The sequence below is a fragment of the Squalius cephalus genome (genome assembly GCF_949319135.1).
Source record: "Squalius cephalus genome assembly, chromosome: 15".
Taxonomy (NCBI): Eukaryota; Metazoa; Chordata; class Actinopteri; order Cypriniformes; family Leuciscidae; genus Squalius; species Squalius cephalus.
In genome coordinates this window covers 6,698,389-6,719,238 of record NC_137136.1, presented here as the reverse complement: position 1 = coordinate 6,719,238, position 20,850 = coordinate 6,698,389, and the positions used below count along the sequence as shown (strand labels likewise).

Below are 20,850 nucleotides of genomic sequence, written 5' to 3'. Positions count from 1 at the left end.
AACACTGTTCCTTATACACAATCCGTGTCCATCCATTCGTACTGTATGTTCATTTAACGCAATATGATCAACGATATGCTTCAAAGGTCTGTGTGCGCTTCCAGTCACTTATTAACAAAGAAAATCGTGTTCCTATCTCCCTCATTACAAACCCGATCAGAGTCTAATGTCTAATGCATCGCTCAGAAGCTGAGATGACACGTGAAGTGTCAACACTGTGAGATGAGCAGGAGCTCAGAAATATCACAAAAACGGCCTGAGAGAGCAGTCAAACAGAAAGAGAAGGAGCCGGACTGATGGACCAGTGTACATATATGGGTGAATCTCACGAAACGAACATGTCTGAAACCAAAATGAAGGAGATATTATTTGCATAAAGAAAATGAAAACTGGTTTTGTATGACATTATATTATCATAATACATTTTCTTGATTACTGTACAAGTTTTTGTCCATTTATGTCAAATAATTCAAACACATTTTCATCTGAATAAAATCAATGTCAAAAACAAAACTCTTAAAGTGCCCCTTTTATGGTGTTTTAAAGGTGGCCCAGTCGGTTGTGATTGGTCTACTCTGCTCTGATTGGTCAGATAGCCCAGTCTGTTGAGATTGGTCTACAGCTTACAAAGTGCGTTGGAAACAAAACATCCATTACCATTTCTGAATTTCAGCTCCAGATCTCCCTGATCGCTTGGTACACAGTGACACGAACATTAACGATGGCATTGGTTTTACCATATCAAATTGAGCCAGCTTTTTTTTGCTTTCTCAGCGCAGAAAACAGCATCTTCTCGACATGTCAACAACACGAACCAAACCCTTCAAGGCCGCAGCTACAACAGTGTTTCAGGGCGGGTCAAAGTAGACGTTGTTCGCGAGTAGCCAATGAAGACCATAGGCTGGCATTATGCAAAATTGTTACAAACCTACGTAGGTTTGTGCAGAAAGTGAGACTGACGACTGGTTTCAGGCAGTTCAGAATCGGTTCTTCCTTTTGGGAGACAATGACTCCATTTATCAGGCACTTTGATCTTTGAAACTTTGCAGACCTTTTACATTTACAAACAGCTATACAACACAGTACATGAAAGGTAATATCCAAAAAAAGCATAATAGGAGCACTTTAATAGCCTATAATATAATCAGGGACTGCTTAATTGTCATGAAAATAATATATAAATTCCTAAAAATGTTATGGTCCAAATTATATTATATTTATTTATTTATTTTGATTTTGGGGGATGAAATTTGACCTGAACATATTTTAATGAAAGATTTATGAGATTCACCAATATGTGCAGCTGTTGAGTGACTGCTAACAGGGTTCTGCGCCCATTGAGTATGAAGCTGAATCTGAATGGAGGCCTTTACTTGGGTAAAAGGGGTATTTGAAGGTATGGGGACACTGAAAAAAAGACTTTCACATTTCATGACATGTTCTGAATAAACAAATAAAGCCCTCATAAAGTGTTGAAGTCGCCCCACACACAAACAGCAGCACATTAAAATGACATACATAAACATAAGGAAGACAGCACTAGCACAGGACTGAAATAGGGCTGGATTCATTTATCATGAGCGATTCACCATGGCTTGCCATCTACTGTATCTATACACTCATTTCACTGAACTCGAGTTGGTAGGTTGAGATTAAGTTTCCTATGTTAAACATAACAAACAAGCTATATCTGGAATACAGTACATTATTATATAGGTTGTGCTAAAGTAAAGTAGGTGTCCTTGACTCAATTACCCAATTTCCAGCTCTAGATCTCTGCAATTCCCTATTCCCAACTCTGCATTCAACTATGTTAAGAATGGTTCTCATCTTAAAGTTTAGGCATGAATAGAATATACAAGAAGTATTTGTGTATGCATTATCTTGTAGCTACCATCTACAGTACGACTGGTTTTCACTGCTGGTCCTGGGGACCCACCTCTCTGCACATTTTGTATGTCTCCCTTATCTGAGACACTCAGGCTGTGTCCTAAATCGCCCCCTATATCCTTAAATAGGGCACTATTTTAGGGGACAGCCATTTGTAGTGGTGTCCGAAACCATAGTGGACGTTATCGAGTGCAATCTTCCAATCCCACAATGCACCACAATAATGAGTGTACAGCCGAAGTACGCTCAATGGCTAGACAAAAGCCATAATGCATAATGCGCCAAAAGATGGCGTCCACAGCTGAATCATCCATCCGTTTTCCAAACTGGTCCAATGTGGCTACAGCGTAATATCATACAGGTATAAATTCCTTTTTGATTGATTATTAAATTGTTAAAATTAAGGTTAATTATGGCAGAGTTCAAGATAAATCTTTTCATTACTACTGGAGCTGCCAGTTTGCTACGTTTCAAATGATTATTAAACAGCAAGCACAAATCACACAAAAGTGGCAACCTTTCCGGCGCACTCACTTTTTATTCACTCCTTCAAGCGGACTATATTAGTGGACTAACGTAGGGATAGTGAATGAGGGTATAGGGGTGATTTCGAACACAGCCTCAGTTCAGGAGCTCTCACCTAATGAGCTGATGATCTGAATCAGGTGTGTTAAATAAGGGAGGCATACAAAAATGTGTGAGGTGCGTTCACGCCATGTTGTGATTCCCATAATTACGAGATGTCAACTCGTAATTGTCCTCGTAGAGAACGTAATTACAACTTGTAAGCTGGGAATTTTCTGAGAGCTACTTGTACCACATTTAGGAGTTGATAGTGTTGCCAGCGCCACTGAAACACATAATTCCGAGTCCGAAAACGTGAACAGTTCCATGTAGAACGTCATGTGTTGACATCGTGAAATTACGCTATTACGGCATGGCGTGAATGCAGCATTGGTCCCCAGGACGAGGATTGAAAACCATTGGTATAAGAAACAGTTGGCTGCCATGGCGACTAGAGTTTACCTGAGGTCCGTCTCTGAGACCGTCCTCTGGGCCACGCCCTCTTCAGACTCCTCCCGCTCTGCTTCCTCTCTGTCTATACTACTTGTCTGTCTCCTCAGCTTTCCTGCCCTCCCCCCTCCTCTCTTCCTCGCTCTGTCCTCCTCTAACCCTCCCTCCTCCTGTTCCTCCTGTAACTCCTCCCCCTCCCTGGAGAGACTCCGCCCCTTGCTGTGGGCGTGGCCGGCAGAAGTAGAAGCAGAGGTGCAAGCAGCATGCAGAACAAAAATGAAGCACAGTGAAAATAGGTGTCAACACTTCCTGAATGTAAACCATAAAGAAAGAATGAATGAATGACAACACAACAAAATAATGCAATGCAAACAGTAATAACAACAGAAGCCAGACAGTATGCACATAAAACAGAACAAAATTGTGTTTCATTGCAGAACTAAAATACACACCCCCTAGCATGTTAAATGGGAAACTGTTTGTGTTCACTGGCATGGAGTGAGCGGATTATGCAAATGTCGGATGACGGCCGATCAAAAGTTTCAGATTGGTACATTTTTTTGAATGTTTTTAAAGTCTCTTATTTAGTCACAAACACAGTAATATTGTGAAATATTATTACAATTTAAATTAACTGTTTACTAATTTAGTATATCATCAGCATCATTACTCCAGTCTTCAGTGTCTCATGACCCTTCAGAAATCATTCTAATATGCTGATTTGGCGATCAAGAAACATTCTTATCATTATCAATGTTAAAAACAGTTGTACTGCTTCATATTTTTTGAGGAAACTATGATACTTTTTTTCAGCATTCTTTGATGAATAATTTTTTTTTTTAAAGCATTTGAAATAGAACACTTCGGTAACTTCTTAATACTGTCACTTTTGATCAATTTACTTTATCCTTGCTTAAGGGTTAGTTTACCCAAAAATGAAAATTCAGTCATTAATTACTCACCCTCATGTCGTTCCAAAAACTGTAAGTCAAGTCAAGTCAAGTCAACTTTATTTATATAGCGCTTTTCACAATACAGATTGTATCAAAGCAGCTTCACAGTATTAAATAAAATAGTACATCAGTGTAAAACGTCCACGTTTGGTAATGCTGATCAATAGTATTGTTGATTGATTAATTAAATTAAGTATCCCCAACTGAGCAAGCCAAAGGCAACAGTGGCAAGGAACCGAAAAACTCCATCAGGTGACCTAATGGAGAAAAAAAAACCTTGGGAGAACCCAGGCTCAGTCGGGGGCCAGTTCTCCTCTGGCGTTTATGAACTAGAGACCGGATTTAACTGTAAGATTAAAAATATTATATAAATGCCTGGCTGAAGAGATGCGTCTTTAATCTAGTTTTAAACTGGGAGAGCGAGTCTGAGCAACGAACAGTATCAGGAAGGCTATTCCAGAGTTTTGGAGCTAAATGTGAAAATGATCTCCCTCCTTTGGTTGATCTGGATATCCTAGGTATGACCAAAAGCCTCGAATTTAGTGATCTTAAAGAGCGCGATGGATTATAGGGCGATAGAAGATCCGTTAAATAAACTGGAGCTAAGCCGTTTAGGGCTTTATAAGTCAGTAGCAATACCTTGTAATTAATACGGAACTTTATAGGTAACCAATGTAGTGATGATAAAATTGGTGTTATATGGTCAAATTTTCTTGATCTAGTAAGAACTCTAGCGGCTGCATTTTGGACTAACTGTAGCTTGTTTATTGAGGATGCAGGACAACCAGCTAATAAAGCATTACAGTAATCTAGTCTCGATGTCATGAACGCATGAACTAACTTTTCTGCATCAGAAACTGATAGCATATTACGTAGCTTAGCAATGTTTCTAAGGTGGAAAAAGGCTGTTTTTGTAACATATGAAATATGATTTTCAAAAGACAGGTTGCAGAAAATCCGAGTGCTTTCTGTCCCTTCATTGACAGCCATGCAACTACAACTTTGACGCTTTACAAAAGTTCATAAAGAGATTGTAAAACTAATCCATATGAACTGAGCGGTTTAGTCCAAATTTCCTAAAGAGACTCGATCGCTTTATATGATGAACAGACTGAATTTAGGCTTTTATTCACATATAAACATTGATCAGCGAACATAAACAGAAGCTCAACCTAACCTACTTGGGACATTTTCCAAAGCGCTGGTCCAATGTGGGCACAGCATTATATCATACAGATATAAAATCCTTTTTAATTGATTATTAAATTGAGGTTTGTTCTTGTGGAAGCTCAACTTGATGTGTAACTCGAGAATGAACCTCATTGGTTCTCACATGTCAAGCGAACATGATTGAGCTTCCGTTTACCTCAACTGATGTGTGAGTTGAAGAATGTTTATGTGAATAAAAGCCTAAATTCAATCTGTTCATCATATAAAGCAATCGAGTCTCTTCAGAAAATTTGGACTGAACCGCTCAATTAATATGGATTAGTTTTACGATCTATTTATGATTGTTTTGAAGTTTCAAAGTGGTAGTTGTGTAGCTGTCTATGGAGGGAAAAAAATCGCTCAGATTTTATTAAAAAGATCTTCATTTGTGTTCTGAAGATGAACGAAAGTCTTATGGGTTTGGAACGACATGAGTGTGAGTAATTAATGACAAAATTTTCATTTTTTCATTTTTGGGTGAACTAACATTTTACACTTACTGACCACCAAACTTTCGAATGGTGTTGCACATTTAACTGAAACTATATGAAACCTAAGCATTCAAAATGTCTGCAATTTTCAAACTGTCATCATGCATGACTTTATTCACAGTTTGTTGAAACCAATCATATATCACAACAAAGACAACCTGCTCACTGAACATTTTACAGACACACCCCCAAGAAGGTGTTCTGGATAATACATAATAAAGAGTGGATTTCTTCCATGCCAGTGGACACATAGAGTTAGTGGTTTGGCACCAAACTCACCTAAACAAAAGCAAACCTTGAACGCACTCGGACCCACATGATGAAGAACCCTACAGAGATGCTGTTTCTCTTAGGCCATGTACACACTGCAGCTAAAGAAGATCATCACTCCTCTTATGAGTGTTTAATCCTGTTCTGTAAACAGCAGGTATTTATAGGAGTGACAACCTCATTCTATAACCAGATGCACACTTTGCACAAGATTTAAATATGAGAAATTTTATTTTTACTCCCCCCATCCGCTTAATGTGCAATACATTTACATGTATTAATTTAGTAGACGCTTATACACAAAGTGACTTACAAGTTATCAACATAAAAAGCAATTCACCACAGAGCCAACAATATATATATTTTTTTCATCTAGTCATAATTTTGACTATTAGCAAATTCTTGACAAGAACCACCCACTTACACTAGACTGTTTGATTGACAAGTAAAGTGACCAACCACAGTTTGTTTTGTTTTTAGAAGCCACTATGGGCCAGATTTACTAACAGCTTGATCCAGTGCAAACCCTCTTTTGTGTTAAAAAAAACTACTGTCAGGATTTACTAAAGACACGCAGTGAAAAATTAGCGCTGAAAAGGCATTGACAGGGTTATTTTTGCGGCTGACCTTATTGCTTATGCATTTGTAGGAGTTTCCCTTTCAGACGCAAAATTTATTCTCGAGGAGAGTATTTAAATGAATCATGCAAGGTGATTTACTAAGGTTTACGCTCGTCAATTTGTGCCATTATTTAACACACCAAAAAAGCATGTCTTGGTAGATTGCATTGGTCATTATTGAAATTATCTGCTGCGTCTGTGTTCTTTAAATTTAATTGGAATCTATAAAAGGCATTCTCAATTCATTTCTGAAATGAGCACAATCCTGGTAAATATGACTATGTTTCCAGGGGAATGGATCAGAAATGTCCTAGAAGCCAGTCAATCCGACTGGATAGTGCTTGCCAGTTATGTGTGCAAGATGAGTGAACGCTAACAGACTGTGGGTGGTATATGGGGACACCATCTGAGGCTGAGACTAAACATACATAAACTTGGTGCCTCTGTCGACACTGGTTTACTAACAACTGCCAGATGATAATATGTCTCCAGCAGTATTGTTATTGTTACCTAAAACTAAAACTAAATCTAAAACTATTAATTTTTTTTTATCTTAAATTTAGAAATAAATCTAAAATAAAATACAAATATTAGATGAAAAACTTAGAAATTATGCATTGGCAACTAAAAATAAAAATAAATTAAAGGTACAGTATAGAAATATAAAAAAACAAAACTAATAAAAATGACAAAAGCACATAAGTTTGACAAGAAGAGGAGCTCGCCTCGCACACATAACAGTAGAAGATTCCTTACAAAAAAAGATAACAACTTTATTTAGAGAACTTTTTCAATTCACATCGTCATCAGCACACCTGATTCTATTTATATAAAACATTTTCACAGTATTACATCCAATAAAGTAAACTCAAAAAGTATTCTTTCTTTCTCTCTTTTGTTGGATTTATTCCTCATAAACAAGATACTCATATTATGATGTTTCATATTATTATGCTGTTTTTGGATAATGTTGCATTTATATTCTTGATGATTATGAAACATTTTGTATAATTATATTATATTGTATTTTTTTTTAAATAATTTCTGCATAATTTGTGTACAAAATGTTTGAATTTGTATTTTGTATGTTGTATTTTTTTCTGCAGTCTGTATGTTAGTGTACAAACAGTTTTTATGCCATTAAGGTATGTGTGTTTTTAAATCAACATTTTGAGTTTACTTTCTATGGCGAAAAATTTATATAAATAGAATCAGGTTTTCTGAATTTCTATTTTCTGTTATGACACAAATGACACCATAGTGGAGCGGCTAAGTGCTTATGTTTGGCAGAATCGTTCAGTTTATGATACAAGCGTGAAAATTGGCATGAGCAGTCTCCATGGGTCACTTGACAAGAAAATTGTCCGAGCCACTTGAAATTTCAAGATTTTTCATTTTTCAAGATGGCCGACACCTTAGTGGAGCAGTTAAGTGATATAGTGGTTGATTTGGTGATACAAGCATGAAAATTGGCATGAGCAGTCTCTGATGGTCACTAGACAATAAGCCACCCACAGCTACTTGAAATTTCAAGATGGCGGCCATTTTTCAAGATGGCCACCACCTTAGTGGAGCAATTAGGTTCATGGCAATTTTCATGCTTGTATCTCCAACTAAATGATTTCTTAAGCCTAATTGCTCCACTAAGGTGGTGGCCATCTTGAAAAATAGCCGCCATCTTGAAATTTCAAGTAGCTGTAGGTGGCTTATTGTCAAGTGACCCACAGAGACTGCTCATGCCAATTTTCATTATTTGTATCACCAAATAAACCACTATATCACTTAACTGCTCCACTAAGGTGTCGGCCATCTTGAAAAATGAAAAATCTTGAAATTTCAAGTGGCTCGGACAATTTTCTTGTCAAGTGACCCATGGAGACTGCTCATGCCAATTTTCACGCTTGTATCATAAACTGAACGATTATATCACTTAGCCGCTCCACTACCATGAATCGAAAACATTTGTCTTTGCTTTTGGTATCTAAATAAAGTATTTTTTGTAAGAAATCTACTATTATGTGTGTGATGTGTATTAAACATATGCAACAAAGTCATTTTTATCTCATAACTGCTTTAGTATTTGACACGGACATTCTATGGATTTCTTTCTGGTTTTGATGTTTTTAAAAGCACATAACAAAACAAATAAAATAGTAATAAATACTATAATAGTATATAAATGATAATAAATTACCCTGGTTTCACTATACGGGTTAAATTATAGGCACCCATGTTACTTGTTTACAGCCATGAGACGAAGTAATTCACTCCTGCAAATAAATGCAGTTGTCACTCACAAAACTTTGCAGTTTGTACATGGCCTCAAAGAACAAACTTAAGGAGCACCCACTGTAGACTGTTCCTCAACTGAACATAACGCACAGGTTTGACAGTGATCAGACTTCTCACCTGATCTTCCGGCTGCCCCGCGGCCGTTCTGATTGGACAGAGATGTAGCTCATGCTGCTGAATCGAGACGCACTGCTGGTTCTCGACACAGCGGACACGTCGCTGACATCACTGTCCGAAGACTTGGCCGAGAGGTTTTCTCCCCGCTGAGGATCTCTGCCTGAACGCTGCAGAACAAACACAACACAAGTTAGATGCTTACGTACAACAAACAGAAAATGCTTGAGACAAAAAACAAATCTAGTCACAGCAGTTAAAGGTGAAGTGGCATCTTCAAAACTTACATTTCAGTCAGTGCCATAAAGCTGGGACTAGATTATTTGTTTATATGACCAATGGAAAAAATGCGAGTGGGGCAGAAATGGTGGTAGGACTTTTTTGGTGGTATTTCGAATCTAACATTAATTTTGCATTTCCTTTTGGTGTGCTAGTGGTGCAGAAATGTCACACTTCACCTTTAAAGAAAGACCTCATATAATAACATATTCCAAAATAAATTCATGAGGAGCTCTAACAGTAGGACATTGCGCTAACAATGCCATGGTCACGGGTTTGATTACCAAGGAATGCATGAACTGATTAAATGTTGACTAAAAAATGTTGTCAATACATCGTCAAAGGAATTTAAGCACAACCAAAACAATGTTCTTCCACAAAATGCAAGTTGCTTTGGATAAAAGCTTTTGCCAAATACATAAATGTAGAATGAATTATTGTTTTTGATAAAAGATGTACCTAAAAAGGAACATCCTTAATTTAAACCAGTGTATTCCTGGTTATTCTGTCCTGGACTGACATGGAGAGGTATTGTAGGGTCTTATGTAAAATATGTATTTATAAGATGCTTATGGCTTGCTATGATGATTATAAACATTATGTCCTAAATGGCGCCTTCTCATAAGCCTATCAGACAAAAATTAATGAACCTCTTCTTCATCTGCTTTTAATAGAATCCTGCTGAACTCATGGTGCTGCGCAATGCTTTTCATACCACAGGCTTACAAGGATACAAAGGGAAGGTGATATAGCCGTATATGGCGCTGAATGTCAGCATGCTGACCCACATACAGAAATACTAAAGTATATCATGTGCAGAGATACTGAACTTAAAAGACTAGGTCTATAAATATTTCACAACTGCTGGAAATGGGTCAATCAAACAAACATCATGTTTAATCTATGATCACTTAGGTCCAGATTAGCAATCTGATTGGCTGAAAAGTGCTAGTTTATTTTACTACCTGGACCTAGTTCAACTACAGCCATATTAGTAGCTACACTAAAAGCTACTAGCAAAAACTAGCTAGTAGCAAAACTAAACTGATGCTATTTTACAGGGGTGAATGAAGAGCCTGGTCAATCAACTAAACTAAACTAAACTAAACTAAACTAAACTAAACTAAACTAAACTAAACTAAACTAAACTAAACCTGCATTTTAGTTTAGTTTAAAACCCCTTAGTTTAGTTTAAACCCCTTTAAACATTACACCAAAGCATGCAAATATTGTGAAAATTATTAGGCCGTCTATATTATTTGCATTTATTTTTTCTCGAAAGGGAGAGTATTTAAATATAGAATTATAATTAAATAATAATAATAATAATAATAAAGTAAACGGATACAATTAGGGGCCCATAATTATTGTTAAAAGTATCATTATTATTATTATTAAATAATATGCAACCAGGAGTATTTAGTCTCAATTAGCATGACTGCAAATAATACAACTAGAAAACACTCCAATTTATCTAACAGTTGAGTGATCAACAGCAGCATTTATCTATACTAACTATAGCTTAGCTGTATATAATCATTTAAACGTAAGTTTTGAACTGTTTTTCACGGTAGCAGTAAACCACTATTACCTTGTTATAGTCCTGTTCCAGTCTGGAGTCCGAGCCTGTTCCCTGTTTATACTTGTTCATCTTCAGTTTCATCTGCCGCGTTCGTTCCTCGACATCCATGGCACCTACGGATCACAGCAGACGTCAATGAGTTTGCAGGTTTGTTGAAAAAAGTGTCTTGTGATGTTGGTGAGGCTAGATGGGAACAGATCTGTTGACCCGTTCACTAATGAAGCATTTGATATATAATGTAATATATAATGTGATATATAATAATGTAGAATGGTTTAAAGAGCTAGTTCACACCAAAATGTAAAGATTCTGTCATCATTTACTCACCCTAATGTTGTTCCAAACCTGTATGAGTTTCTTTCTTCTGTTGAACACAAAAGAAGATATTTTGAAGAATGTTGGTAAGCAGACAGTTGACGGCAACCAGCTTTTTTTTTTTTCCCACTATGTAAGTCAATGGCTACCATCAACTCTCTGGTAACCAACACTCTTCTTTAGTGTTCAACAGAAGAAAGAAACTCATACAGGATTGGAACAACATTAGGGTGAGTAAATGATGACAGAATTTTCATTTTTGGGTGAACTAACCCTTTAATAAAGAAATCTTTCCCATCAACAACACTACCGTTGAGTGGTCACTTTTAACTCTCTGAGCATAAAAGATATCTGTCTGTTTAATACCAAATTGGCCATAAAAAAAAAAAAAAATGCATTTATCAAAATGCCTGTCACCATTAATAATACGCTGCTGGGTAAATGTCTTCACACACACTAGCATACTGTAAATGATGATATAAATATATATATATTTTTTTTTTTTCCAGATTACAGAAGGAGGTAGTATATTTAAAATATCAAGAGGTTAGCTCTGGTCTATTTAAGACATACTTATTTATAAGCATTTTATTGTGAGTAGCTTAGCGTAAATTCACACAAAAGTCACTCAAACCCGAGGCACACTTCAAAGCACCTGAATGGAAAAGTGTCATTGGTTATCAGCAAATCAAATCTAACCATACAATATAAATACAGTGTATGTGCAAAGTCCAATCAAATGAAATGCTCTAGAATGTAGTGTTTCTAAGTAACGCAGGTTGTGGTAGGTTGCCTTGGCTTACTTGACTTACATGCATGTGTTTGCTAGGATGTTCTGTGTATTTAGTGTGTTGTGTGGTCACTAGAGTCTTTTAAGTGGTTGCTAGGGTGTTTTAGGTGGTTTTCAACATGTTGCTATGCAGTTGCTAGGGTATTCTGGCCCGAATCTTGTTTGAATCACGAAGTCGCATAAACTTCTGTGACCATTTCAGTTGCAAAATGACAAGCTACAACTTTAACTAGGCTGTTCTCGCACAAGCAAATTACTGAATTTGTTTGTGCTATTGAGTCATGTAAAGCGTACTACATGTGTCTTTGTCAGTGCAGGTGCCGTAAATGTCAATAGCAATTTTCTCTTGCCAATAGCAATTGTGCTGTTAAGTAATTAACATGTTCAGCAAATTACCCAATGATTAGTGCTCTCAGAATCATTAGATTAATTGGATTTAATAGCAGCACTATAGTGAAGCTCATATACGAGGTGCGTTTTTAAGATTAAAGCCACGTTCATAACGGAGAGTGCTTTCAGAATGCTTTGCATCATGGGAAAACTTCCCCTAAGTCAATCCGCAGTCAAAAGTTTTCAATCTTTGTATCTACTGTAGATATTTGCAATGCCTAAACCATACAGCACACCTCGTTTTCTCTACTGCTTTACAGTGTTTAAAATGGAGATGGAGAACACTAGTAAAAGAGGACGAAAGTGGGTGCAAATAAAACCTAAACTGACATTAACACCTTATGAAAATAACCATGATGTGATATATATATATGTACTTATGCCGTCATGAAGCCAGCTTCATTAGCTCGAGCCATAACCAAGAACTGTACACAACAGTCGGGTTCGGGAGGTACAAAATCCCATTCCTTTTCTCCACAGAGAAAGATTTTTGGTTACACTTTATTTCGATGGTCCACTTTAGACATTCTATTAACTATTAAGTAACTTTGCAATTACATGTCAACTAACTCTCATTAGAGTATTGGTAGACTGTTACGTTAGGGTTTGGGTTAGTAAAATAAGTTGACATATAGTTGCAAAGTTACTTATAGTCAGTATGTCTGTTGGGGAGCATCAAAATAAAGTGTTGGCAGATATTAAGCAGACATTCTATAATACTCTAATGAGAGTTAGTTGACATGTAGGTGCAAAAGTACTTATATTTACTGGAATGTCTAAAGTGGACCATCAAACTAAAGCGTAACCAGATTGTCTAAAAAATAATGCAAAAAATATTAATTGAAAAAGTATAGGTAGCACTTTACATTAAGGTTCATTAGTTAACATTAGTTAACTACCTTAGTTAACATGAACTAAGAATGAACAAGACTTCTACAGCATTTCTTAGTTAATATTAATTTCAACATTTATGTTATTAAAATCAAAGGTTGTATTTGTTAAGTAAGGGATAATGTAGAGCGAGGCGCTTCGCGTCGGGGTTGTATTCGGTTGTATTTGACACAAAATATTGATTTAAAAAGGAGTTTATTGATTTAAAAATGTCTCTACGGTTAGAATCCTGCGTCCATAGCAACGCTCTGTTTTTCATGGCAACGGTGTGTTATACTTAGCAGCGGTCTGTTATCAAGAAATAACACACCGCATTCTACATTAGAATTCAACCAAGCCATGTAATAACATTAGTTAATGCACTGTGAACTAACGTGAACAAACAATGAACAACTGTATTTTTATTAACTAACATTAACAAAGATTAATAAATACTGTAACAAATGTACTGCTCATTGTTAGTTCAGGTTAGTTAATACATTAACTAATGTTAACTAATGAACCTTATTGTAAAGTGTTACCAAAATATAGCATCGAATAGCCAAATTAATAGGAATAATTACATTAGCAATAACTCCGACGAGAGGTTCACCAAAAAAATGTTACTGTGGAAAGGAAAATCTCTGCAAAAAGCTCCCATAAAGCTTTGCAAATGACAAAAGTGTGAGGGTGAGTTCACACTTGTATTTCGGTTCTCTTGGTTCTTTTGGTCCTGACCAAAAAAGAAAATTATACATTTAGTCCTGGTTTGCTTGTGTTCACACTGTCATTTTTAACACCAAACCCAAAGATACAAAAAAACAAAGCCTTTATGACACATATTTTACAACGGAACGCCCATTGTATGTGCATAAATATGATGGAACATGTAGGAGCTGACAACTCGTGAAGAGCTTGTTCTATTGAACTTTCTATTCATCAAAAATTCAGTTTCCATGAAAATATTGAAAAAGCTGTTTTTAACATTGATAATAATAAAAGTCTTGATTTCTTGAGCAGCAAATCAGCATATTAGAATAATTTCTGAAGGATCATGTGACACTGAACACTGGAGTATTGATAATGAAAGCAATAAATTAATTTTAAAATACATAGAAACAGAAATAAATAAAATATTGCACAATATTATTGTTACTTGGTGAGCATAAAATGCTCAATTTCAAATCCATTACAAATACACTTGTTTTAAATTGTACCATGTCAGATTCAACAACGTGTCATTAACAGTGATTCAGTGCCTCATAAAAGACATTAAATACCTCTTTTCGGATTTAAATTTTTAACTGATTGTTGTTGTTTTTTTTCATTCTTATGGAGAACATGAATGGGAAAATGAGATTCCAGAACCAAGGCTGCTGGAAAAAGTGTTTTGTCACTCAAAAAATGCCACCATTTTGAAATGTTTTCAAAATAAGAACACACACATGATCATAATCATGTTTGATTATGACTGGAGCTGGTAAGGAAGCCCATGAGCTTCATAGCAGAAAGTAACTCTGGAACCAGGTGAATAAAATGCTCATAAAAAGGGCAGAGAAGAGGCGTAATAGATTTAAAAAGCTAGTGAAGACAACCAAAGAGCAGAAAGAGATGATGTTCGCTTTTCAAGCACAATCCCAGCATTTACTCCTCTACAGTTTCTACACTCATTATACTACTGTGGATTCAAATGTGTATTGCAGTCCAAATTGATAATGGTTGAATCTCACAAATGCTCATATCTATATCTATATATATATATATATATATATATCTATATATATATATATACATACACACACATGTATATACATGTATACTGTATATGCAAAAAAGCATATATATATATATATATATATATATATATATATATATATATATATATATATATAGTTCAATGGGGTTCTGTATAGAACTTTAGGGTTCTTGACTCAAATTGAAACACTTTATGCCAAAAAGGTTCAATACAATGATAAACGTCTTAAACGATTGCATAATGCGTTCATGTTTAATGGGTTAATTAAAAAAAAATACATGTTCTTTGTGAGATCAACCTTGATTTTTATTAATAACATTGCAAAGCATATTTCAGTCTGACCTGCTGGAATATCCATATAAAAACAGCTTCTGATGGTTTCAAGCTCATCCAAACTAGTCATTAGGTAGCCTAAGGGCCAGTTCACACCAAGGATGATAATTGATAACTATAACGATAACGATAATTATATAGTTCTAAATCGTTCTAAATATAAAAGAATAATAGAGTCCACATCACAGATATACCGGTAATGTTAATGGCACAGAGAAACGACATCCCTGGAATCACTTTCAGGACTTGTTTTGATGAATGACAAAAACATAGACAGCCAATCAGAATCCACCAGATTTCAAAGAGCTCGAGGATTTAAAGCGGCAGGCGACAGAACTACAGAGCAAGCTTACAATAAACTTAAAACTAATCTTTGATCACCAAAATGACATATTTAAACATTTTTCCTTGAAAAAAAATTATTCATGCCTTAAAATAACTTGAATTAAGTCTAAACCCTTGTCTCATTTAGTATATGCGTTTCTATGAATATGCAAATTAGCCCCGCCTCAACTCACTCACACCAGCTCAAAGATCCACTCGTTGACGATCACACGCTAACCTGATTGGTTACAAGGTAATATGTGACGTAAGAAACCCCAGCGATTTCAAACCGAGTTTTTGAGACTGTCTTTGGTTCACTGCAGTTTTAAGGAGAAAATCGTTCTTGGTGTGAAAGGGCCTTAAGATTGTCTAGATGCTCAAATCAATCAATCTTTATCCTTTGTGGTTCTTCCAGCAGGGAGAACGAATGAGATTGCGACAAACAGAGAGGAGCTGGGATACGGCATGGAGGAAGACGAGAAAAGCAAAGCAGAAGAAAGGACAGACCTGAGTTTGTCTGACTGGGGGAGTCCGTGTCTTCTGGGAGGGGGGGTTAGGGGGGAGGGGGTCACATCACGAAAATGGACAGACAGACACAGAGGAGAGGGGCGTGAGAGGAGGTGTGCAGAAAGACGGGACAAGAAACCAGGGGCAAAAACACATTGGAGGGAACACAACAACAACAACAACAACAACACAAACAACAACAACAACATTAAAACAAATAGGAAACAACAACACGACAAGCAGATAAAACCATCCATGATACAGAGAAAGAGAGAAATAAATCACAGTTCAGAGGAAAAACACCAAGAGCAGCCAGTCCTGCTTAAGAACAAACCCTGAAACACTAGAAGAATGTTAATAGAACATGCAGAGGGAATGAGGGATGAACAAAAGACCTGCAGAAAGAGGGAGAGTAGAAGAGAGAGAGGACGAGGACAGTCTCCGCAAACCCTAAAGAGAAATAAGGTCCTGACACCTATCAGATGTGTTTTAGAGACATGTGGATGCTAAACACAACACTGACAGATATGCTACAGTATCCAAGCAAAATAACAATGTTCATTTTTCTAAAGCGGCTTTTTAAAAAGTAAAATCACTGTAACACATGGTCCTGTGTGTTTTAGTGCTTTCATAAAAATGATCAAAACAAAATTGTCAGTAAATGTGGTGTACATTTACTGCAAATGTTGTGTCCGTCAGTTTGGGGTCAGTAAGAAATTAATTATTTTATTCAGCAGGGACGCATTCAATTCGACAAAAGATTTCTATCTCAAATAAATGCTGTGCTTTCGAACTTTCTAATCATGAACGGATCCTGTTAAAAATGCATTACGGATTCCACAAAAAAAAAACATTGATAATAACAAGGAATGTTTCTTGAGCAGCAAATCAGCATATTAGAATGATTTCTGAAGAATCACGTGACACTGAAGAGTAATGCATCACAGGAATAAATTGTATTTTAAAATATACTCAAATAGAAAACAGTTATTTTAAACTGTAAGAATATTTCACAATATTAATGTTTTTTTTAATCAAATAATTCAGCAATGGTGAGCACAAGAGACTTCTTTCAATCACATTTAAAAATCTTACTAAACCCAAACTTTTGGATTGAAGTATACAAAAATACAAAGCCAAAAGCCCCTCTACAAAGCAATTTTATTGTTGGCAGCCAATGAGTTCCTCTTCCATTCTTGACTTAAACAGGCTTTTGACACTGATAAAAAATAACAATAATTATACAAATAAGCTATCAATCTAATTTGACCAAAAAAGTTCTAAAAATGGACATTCTGCAGGCATTTATATTGCATATCATTCACAGCAATGCATAATGCATCACATCGTAAATGCATAAATCTCTAAATGGCCACGAGTTTTATCAAATTAAACTTTGATACACCCACATCACATCAGCAACAGCCGCAAGTCACTCATTTCAACGAACTACGAACTCTGACTGAACCAAAGTCCCTTTAAGACCAGTCATTTCAATCGCCGGCCATCTTTGAAACGCTCTTTCAGTCATGCAAGTACAGCTTCCTTCTCTGAATGTGGAAACATCAAACTCTCCAAAGATGTTTTCCAATGCATCCCCCTTGAAAGAATGTCACTAAAAATACTAAAGCTGAAAGGTGTCCTGCTCATCCTTCAGTTTAGCCCTAATCCTCACACACCACAGATCTCCCAGCATGCTCCTTTAGATCATTTGTTCGATGCCCGTTTTAGAGTCTTATATAATTACGCTGGCATCTTAGGACACTGTTTGGCACTAATTGGACATCCTCCTCCTCGCCATATTTAAATTCTTTATCAGTGTCTTCTTCACAGAGAACACAATCTGCTGATACGGCTCGTTTTTTCTCAGTTCTTCATTGTTCTCTTTGATTCGCTGTAGCATTAATCACGCAACGACCCTGCGTGCATGATCTTGTGTACCCAAGCGCATTTCTCATGCATTAATCACCCACAAGACGATCCCATTCCACACAGACGGCTACACTGATAGGACATTCATTAGCCGGACCTGATTCAGACCCTATTAACCCTGAACACACACACACACACACACACAGCCATCTCATCAGAAAGCTATTCAGGATCCAGATCCTCAGAGCAAGAGAAACAATGTCTTGTGGTGTCACTCGCTCGTCTCAGTAAAACATTCAATACTGAAGCTGTATTCATCATTCGCAGCTCTATAATTTCCGTCAGCTTTGTGCATAAAGTGGAGGTGAACATCTCCCATGAAGTTTAATGAGATGCTGTCGAAATCACGAGTATTTGTTTTTTTGAATGAGGTCTGATTGTATAAGGTGAATGTGCAATGGAAACCCACATAAAGAGAGCGTGTCTACTAGCGATGGGCGCGTTTGAAACATGCTTTGAAACTTCTGGTTGTTCAAACAATTTTTGACTAGCAGGCGTCACCAGAGTGTGCTGATTCTAGCGCTTCGAAACAGAGTCATTCTGAATCAGAAGTGTGATATGATTTCTTTCAAATCTTACTGGTCGGAAACTCTTGCATGGTAAGTCTCTGATTAGTAAGATTCGAAAGCAAGTAATAATTTTATTCAGCAAGACTATGGATTAACAGCCTCGGATAGTTACAGTAGGTCTGTTTTTTTGTAAAAAAAAAAAAAAAATTTCCCTATGGAGAAAATGAAATACTATGAAAGTAGTTTCAGTTATGACTTTTTTTCATTTGATTTAGACTATTTAGTTTTGTATCAAATCCAATGTGGTTTTTGTTGATCGAGATCTGGCAGCAATAGCACATTTTTCCGATTCGCGGACAGCTTTCCCTGAGAACAACGTATAAGGAATACTAGCTGTGTTGCTATGTGTCATGAGAGTAGCTAACTCTCTGTACAGATCGAATGCGAGCGTCTTGTTTATAATAAATCCATTAAACGCACCACCCAGCATACCCGGTTAAATAAGTCACCTCTCACTACTGGTTTACGCCCCCTACTGCTGATTGGCTACAAGTGTTTCTCAGAAATTGCTTACTGCACCTTTAAATGCAGACTCAATGAGCATAAACACTTTCAAAACCAATCTCAAACATTTGAAAGGTATCGTGTATGTTGTATTCTTTTAGTAAAAATAACTAATCAATAAATTGCCTCTTGAAAGACAAGACAATACAGCTAAAATGCATGTTTATGCATACATTATAGTTTTATTTGAGCAACTCAAAAAGTCATAAGTAGATGAAAGATAAAGATAAAAACTTTTTAAGAAAAGAAAGTTACTATTTATTTATCTAGACTAGAATTATAGATTATTTTATATCTAATTGGGTTTTATATGATCATCTGACTGACATGTAAAGCAGCCAAAAACAGTTTGTTTTCTTGTTTAAATGTACCATTATTGATACTACAACAATTGACTGGTGGAAAAACAATTCAAACAAACTGCCCAGGAGTGTCAGTCTATGACACAGTCTATGTGCAGCAAACCCTGCAGGAAATGTGTGTAGGTCATAAAGCCAGCAAATCAGATTGAACAAGCATTAAACGGTTAGTGAACAGACTGTGAACTTCCACGTTTACTCCACCTGACTGTATTCAGCACAGAGATGTAGAGCTCAGAATCATTGAGAGGAAAGAGCACACGGGGTCAAGATCAGAGAGGTCAGAGGTCAAACCTGTCTGAGCAGCGATGTGTGTGTCCTCCTGATGGCCGTTAGATGAGTGACCAGCACTGACCACTGAGCCCTGCTGGTCCTCCCATGTCACCTCTTATCACAGAGACATAGGCAGCGTTAACATTCGGCTCGAGAACACGTGTAGCGTATCAGAGAAAGTAAGGGATTTCTACAGTGGCCTCAAAACCTATTTGAAAACTTAAGTCATGCTTAAAAAATCTGAATGTTACATTAAGACAATATTAATTGCGGCTTCCCAGTCCAAATACATTTTGTTATTCTTCTTTCCATCAAACTTCTTTTTGTTTCACTTGGAAAGTGTGCGCGTGCTATTTTTTTTATTTTAAATAAATGCCACTTGGTTTGATATTTTGTATTTAATGCAATACCTTCAGACTGGATTAGATTTTCAAATACTTTTTGAGGCCACTTTATACTTCACACATCAGTAATTGTTCCAAAAAATACAGTCTGCATGCGTCTATATTTTATGTTTGCAAAAACGTGGCTTAAAATAATAGTCGGATGTAGACGGAACAATTCTGGGAATAATTCTAAGACACTTCAGCACTGAAAGGAGTGAACAGCTCCTTTCTACACATGATTGTGCTCCATCTGCTGGTCAAACTCTGTAACTGCATCCTACTATAAAATTCAGTCTGTGGAACCGATTGATTTACACTTATATAAAAATATGAAATTATATAACATCTCAATAAATCCACTCTATAGAAAGAGTAAAGAACAAAACTTTTAGTCACAAAAGTGACTTTTAGTTAAACAGAAAAGGCTGGACATTTATCCGGCTGTAAACGTCTCAGAGCAAAACATTTATCCGGACAGAATTCGATTTTAATGCAACACAATCCGAATTTAATTTAAGACATCTCTAGATGTCCCTCATTATTCACAGCAAAACACATTAAAATACTGACAACCCACTCAAGAGAGATATATGAGAGACGTGAAGAGGGAGAGATTGACCTAGAAACAGACAGAGAGAGAAAACGACTCATCCATGAAGAACTCATGCAAGATCCGTGACGCATTAATCCTTCAATGACAGTAGTTTTAAGAAAAGAAAAGACATTTTAAAGGACTGGGCGATATAGCTAAATATATAAGTGCAATACAAGTGTAAAAAAAAAAAAAAAGAACTTAAAAATTATATTTTGAAAAATAATATTTTTCAA

The 20,850-nt window shown here is 36.3% G+C and overlaps 1 protein-coding gene across 24 annotated transcripts in view; it reads right to left on the bottom strand.

The window, feature by feature from the left end:
• Positions 1 to 20,850, bottom strand: part of rims2a (regulating synaptic membrane exocytosis 2a) — a 190,092-nt gene that overhangs the window by 41,168 nt on the left and 128,074 nt on the right. For 9 of the 24 annotated variants that reach the window (XM_079893712.1, XM_079893715.1, XM_079893714.1 and 6 more), the window contains 2 exons: positions 10,724 to 10,827; positions 8,857 to 9,023 (listed from right to left, as the gene is read on the bottom strand). In XM_079893712.1, coding sequence (XP_079749838.1) covers positions 8,857 to 9,023; positions 10,724 to 10,827 — 271 coding nt within the window. Of the gene's footprint in view, positions 1 to 2,916; positions 3,124 to 8,856; positions 9,024 to 10,723; positions 10,828 to 15,999; positions 16,033 to 20,850 lie in introns of all 24 variants that reach the window. The other 15 variants (XM_079893732.1, XM_079893733.1, XM_079893734.1 and 12 more) reach the window with 4 other exon arrangements.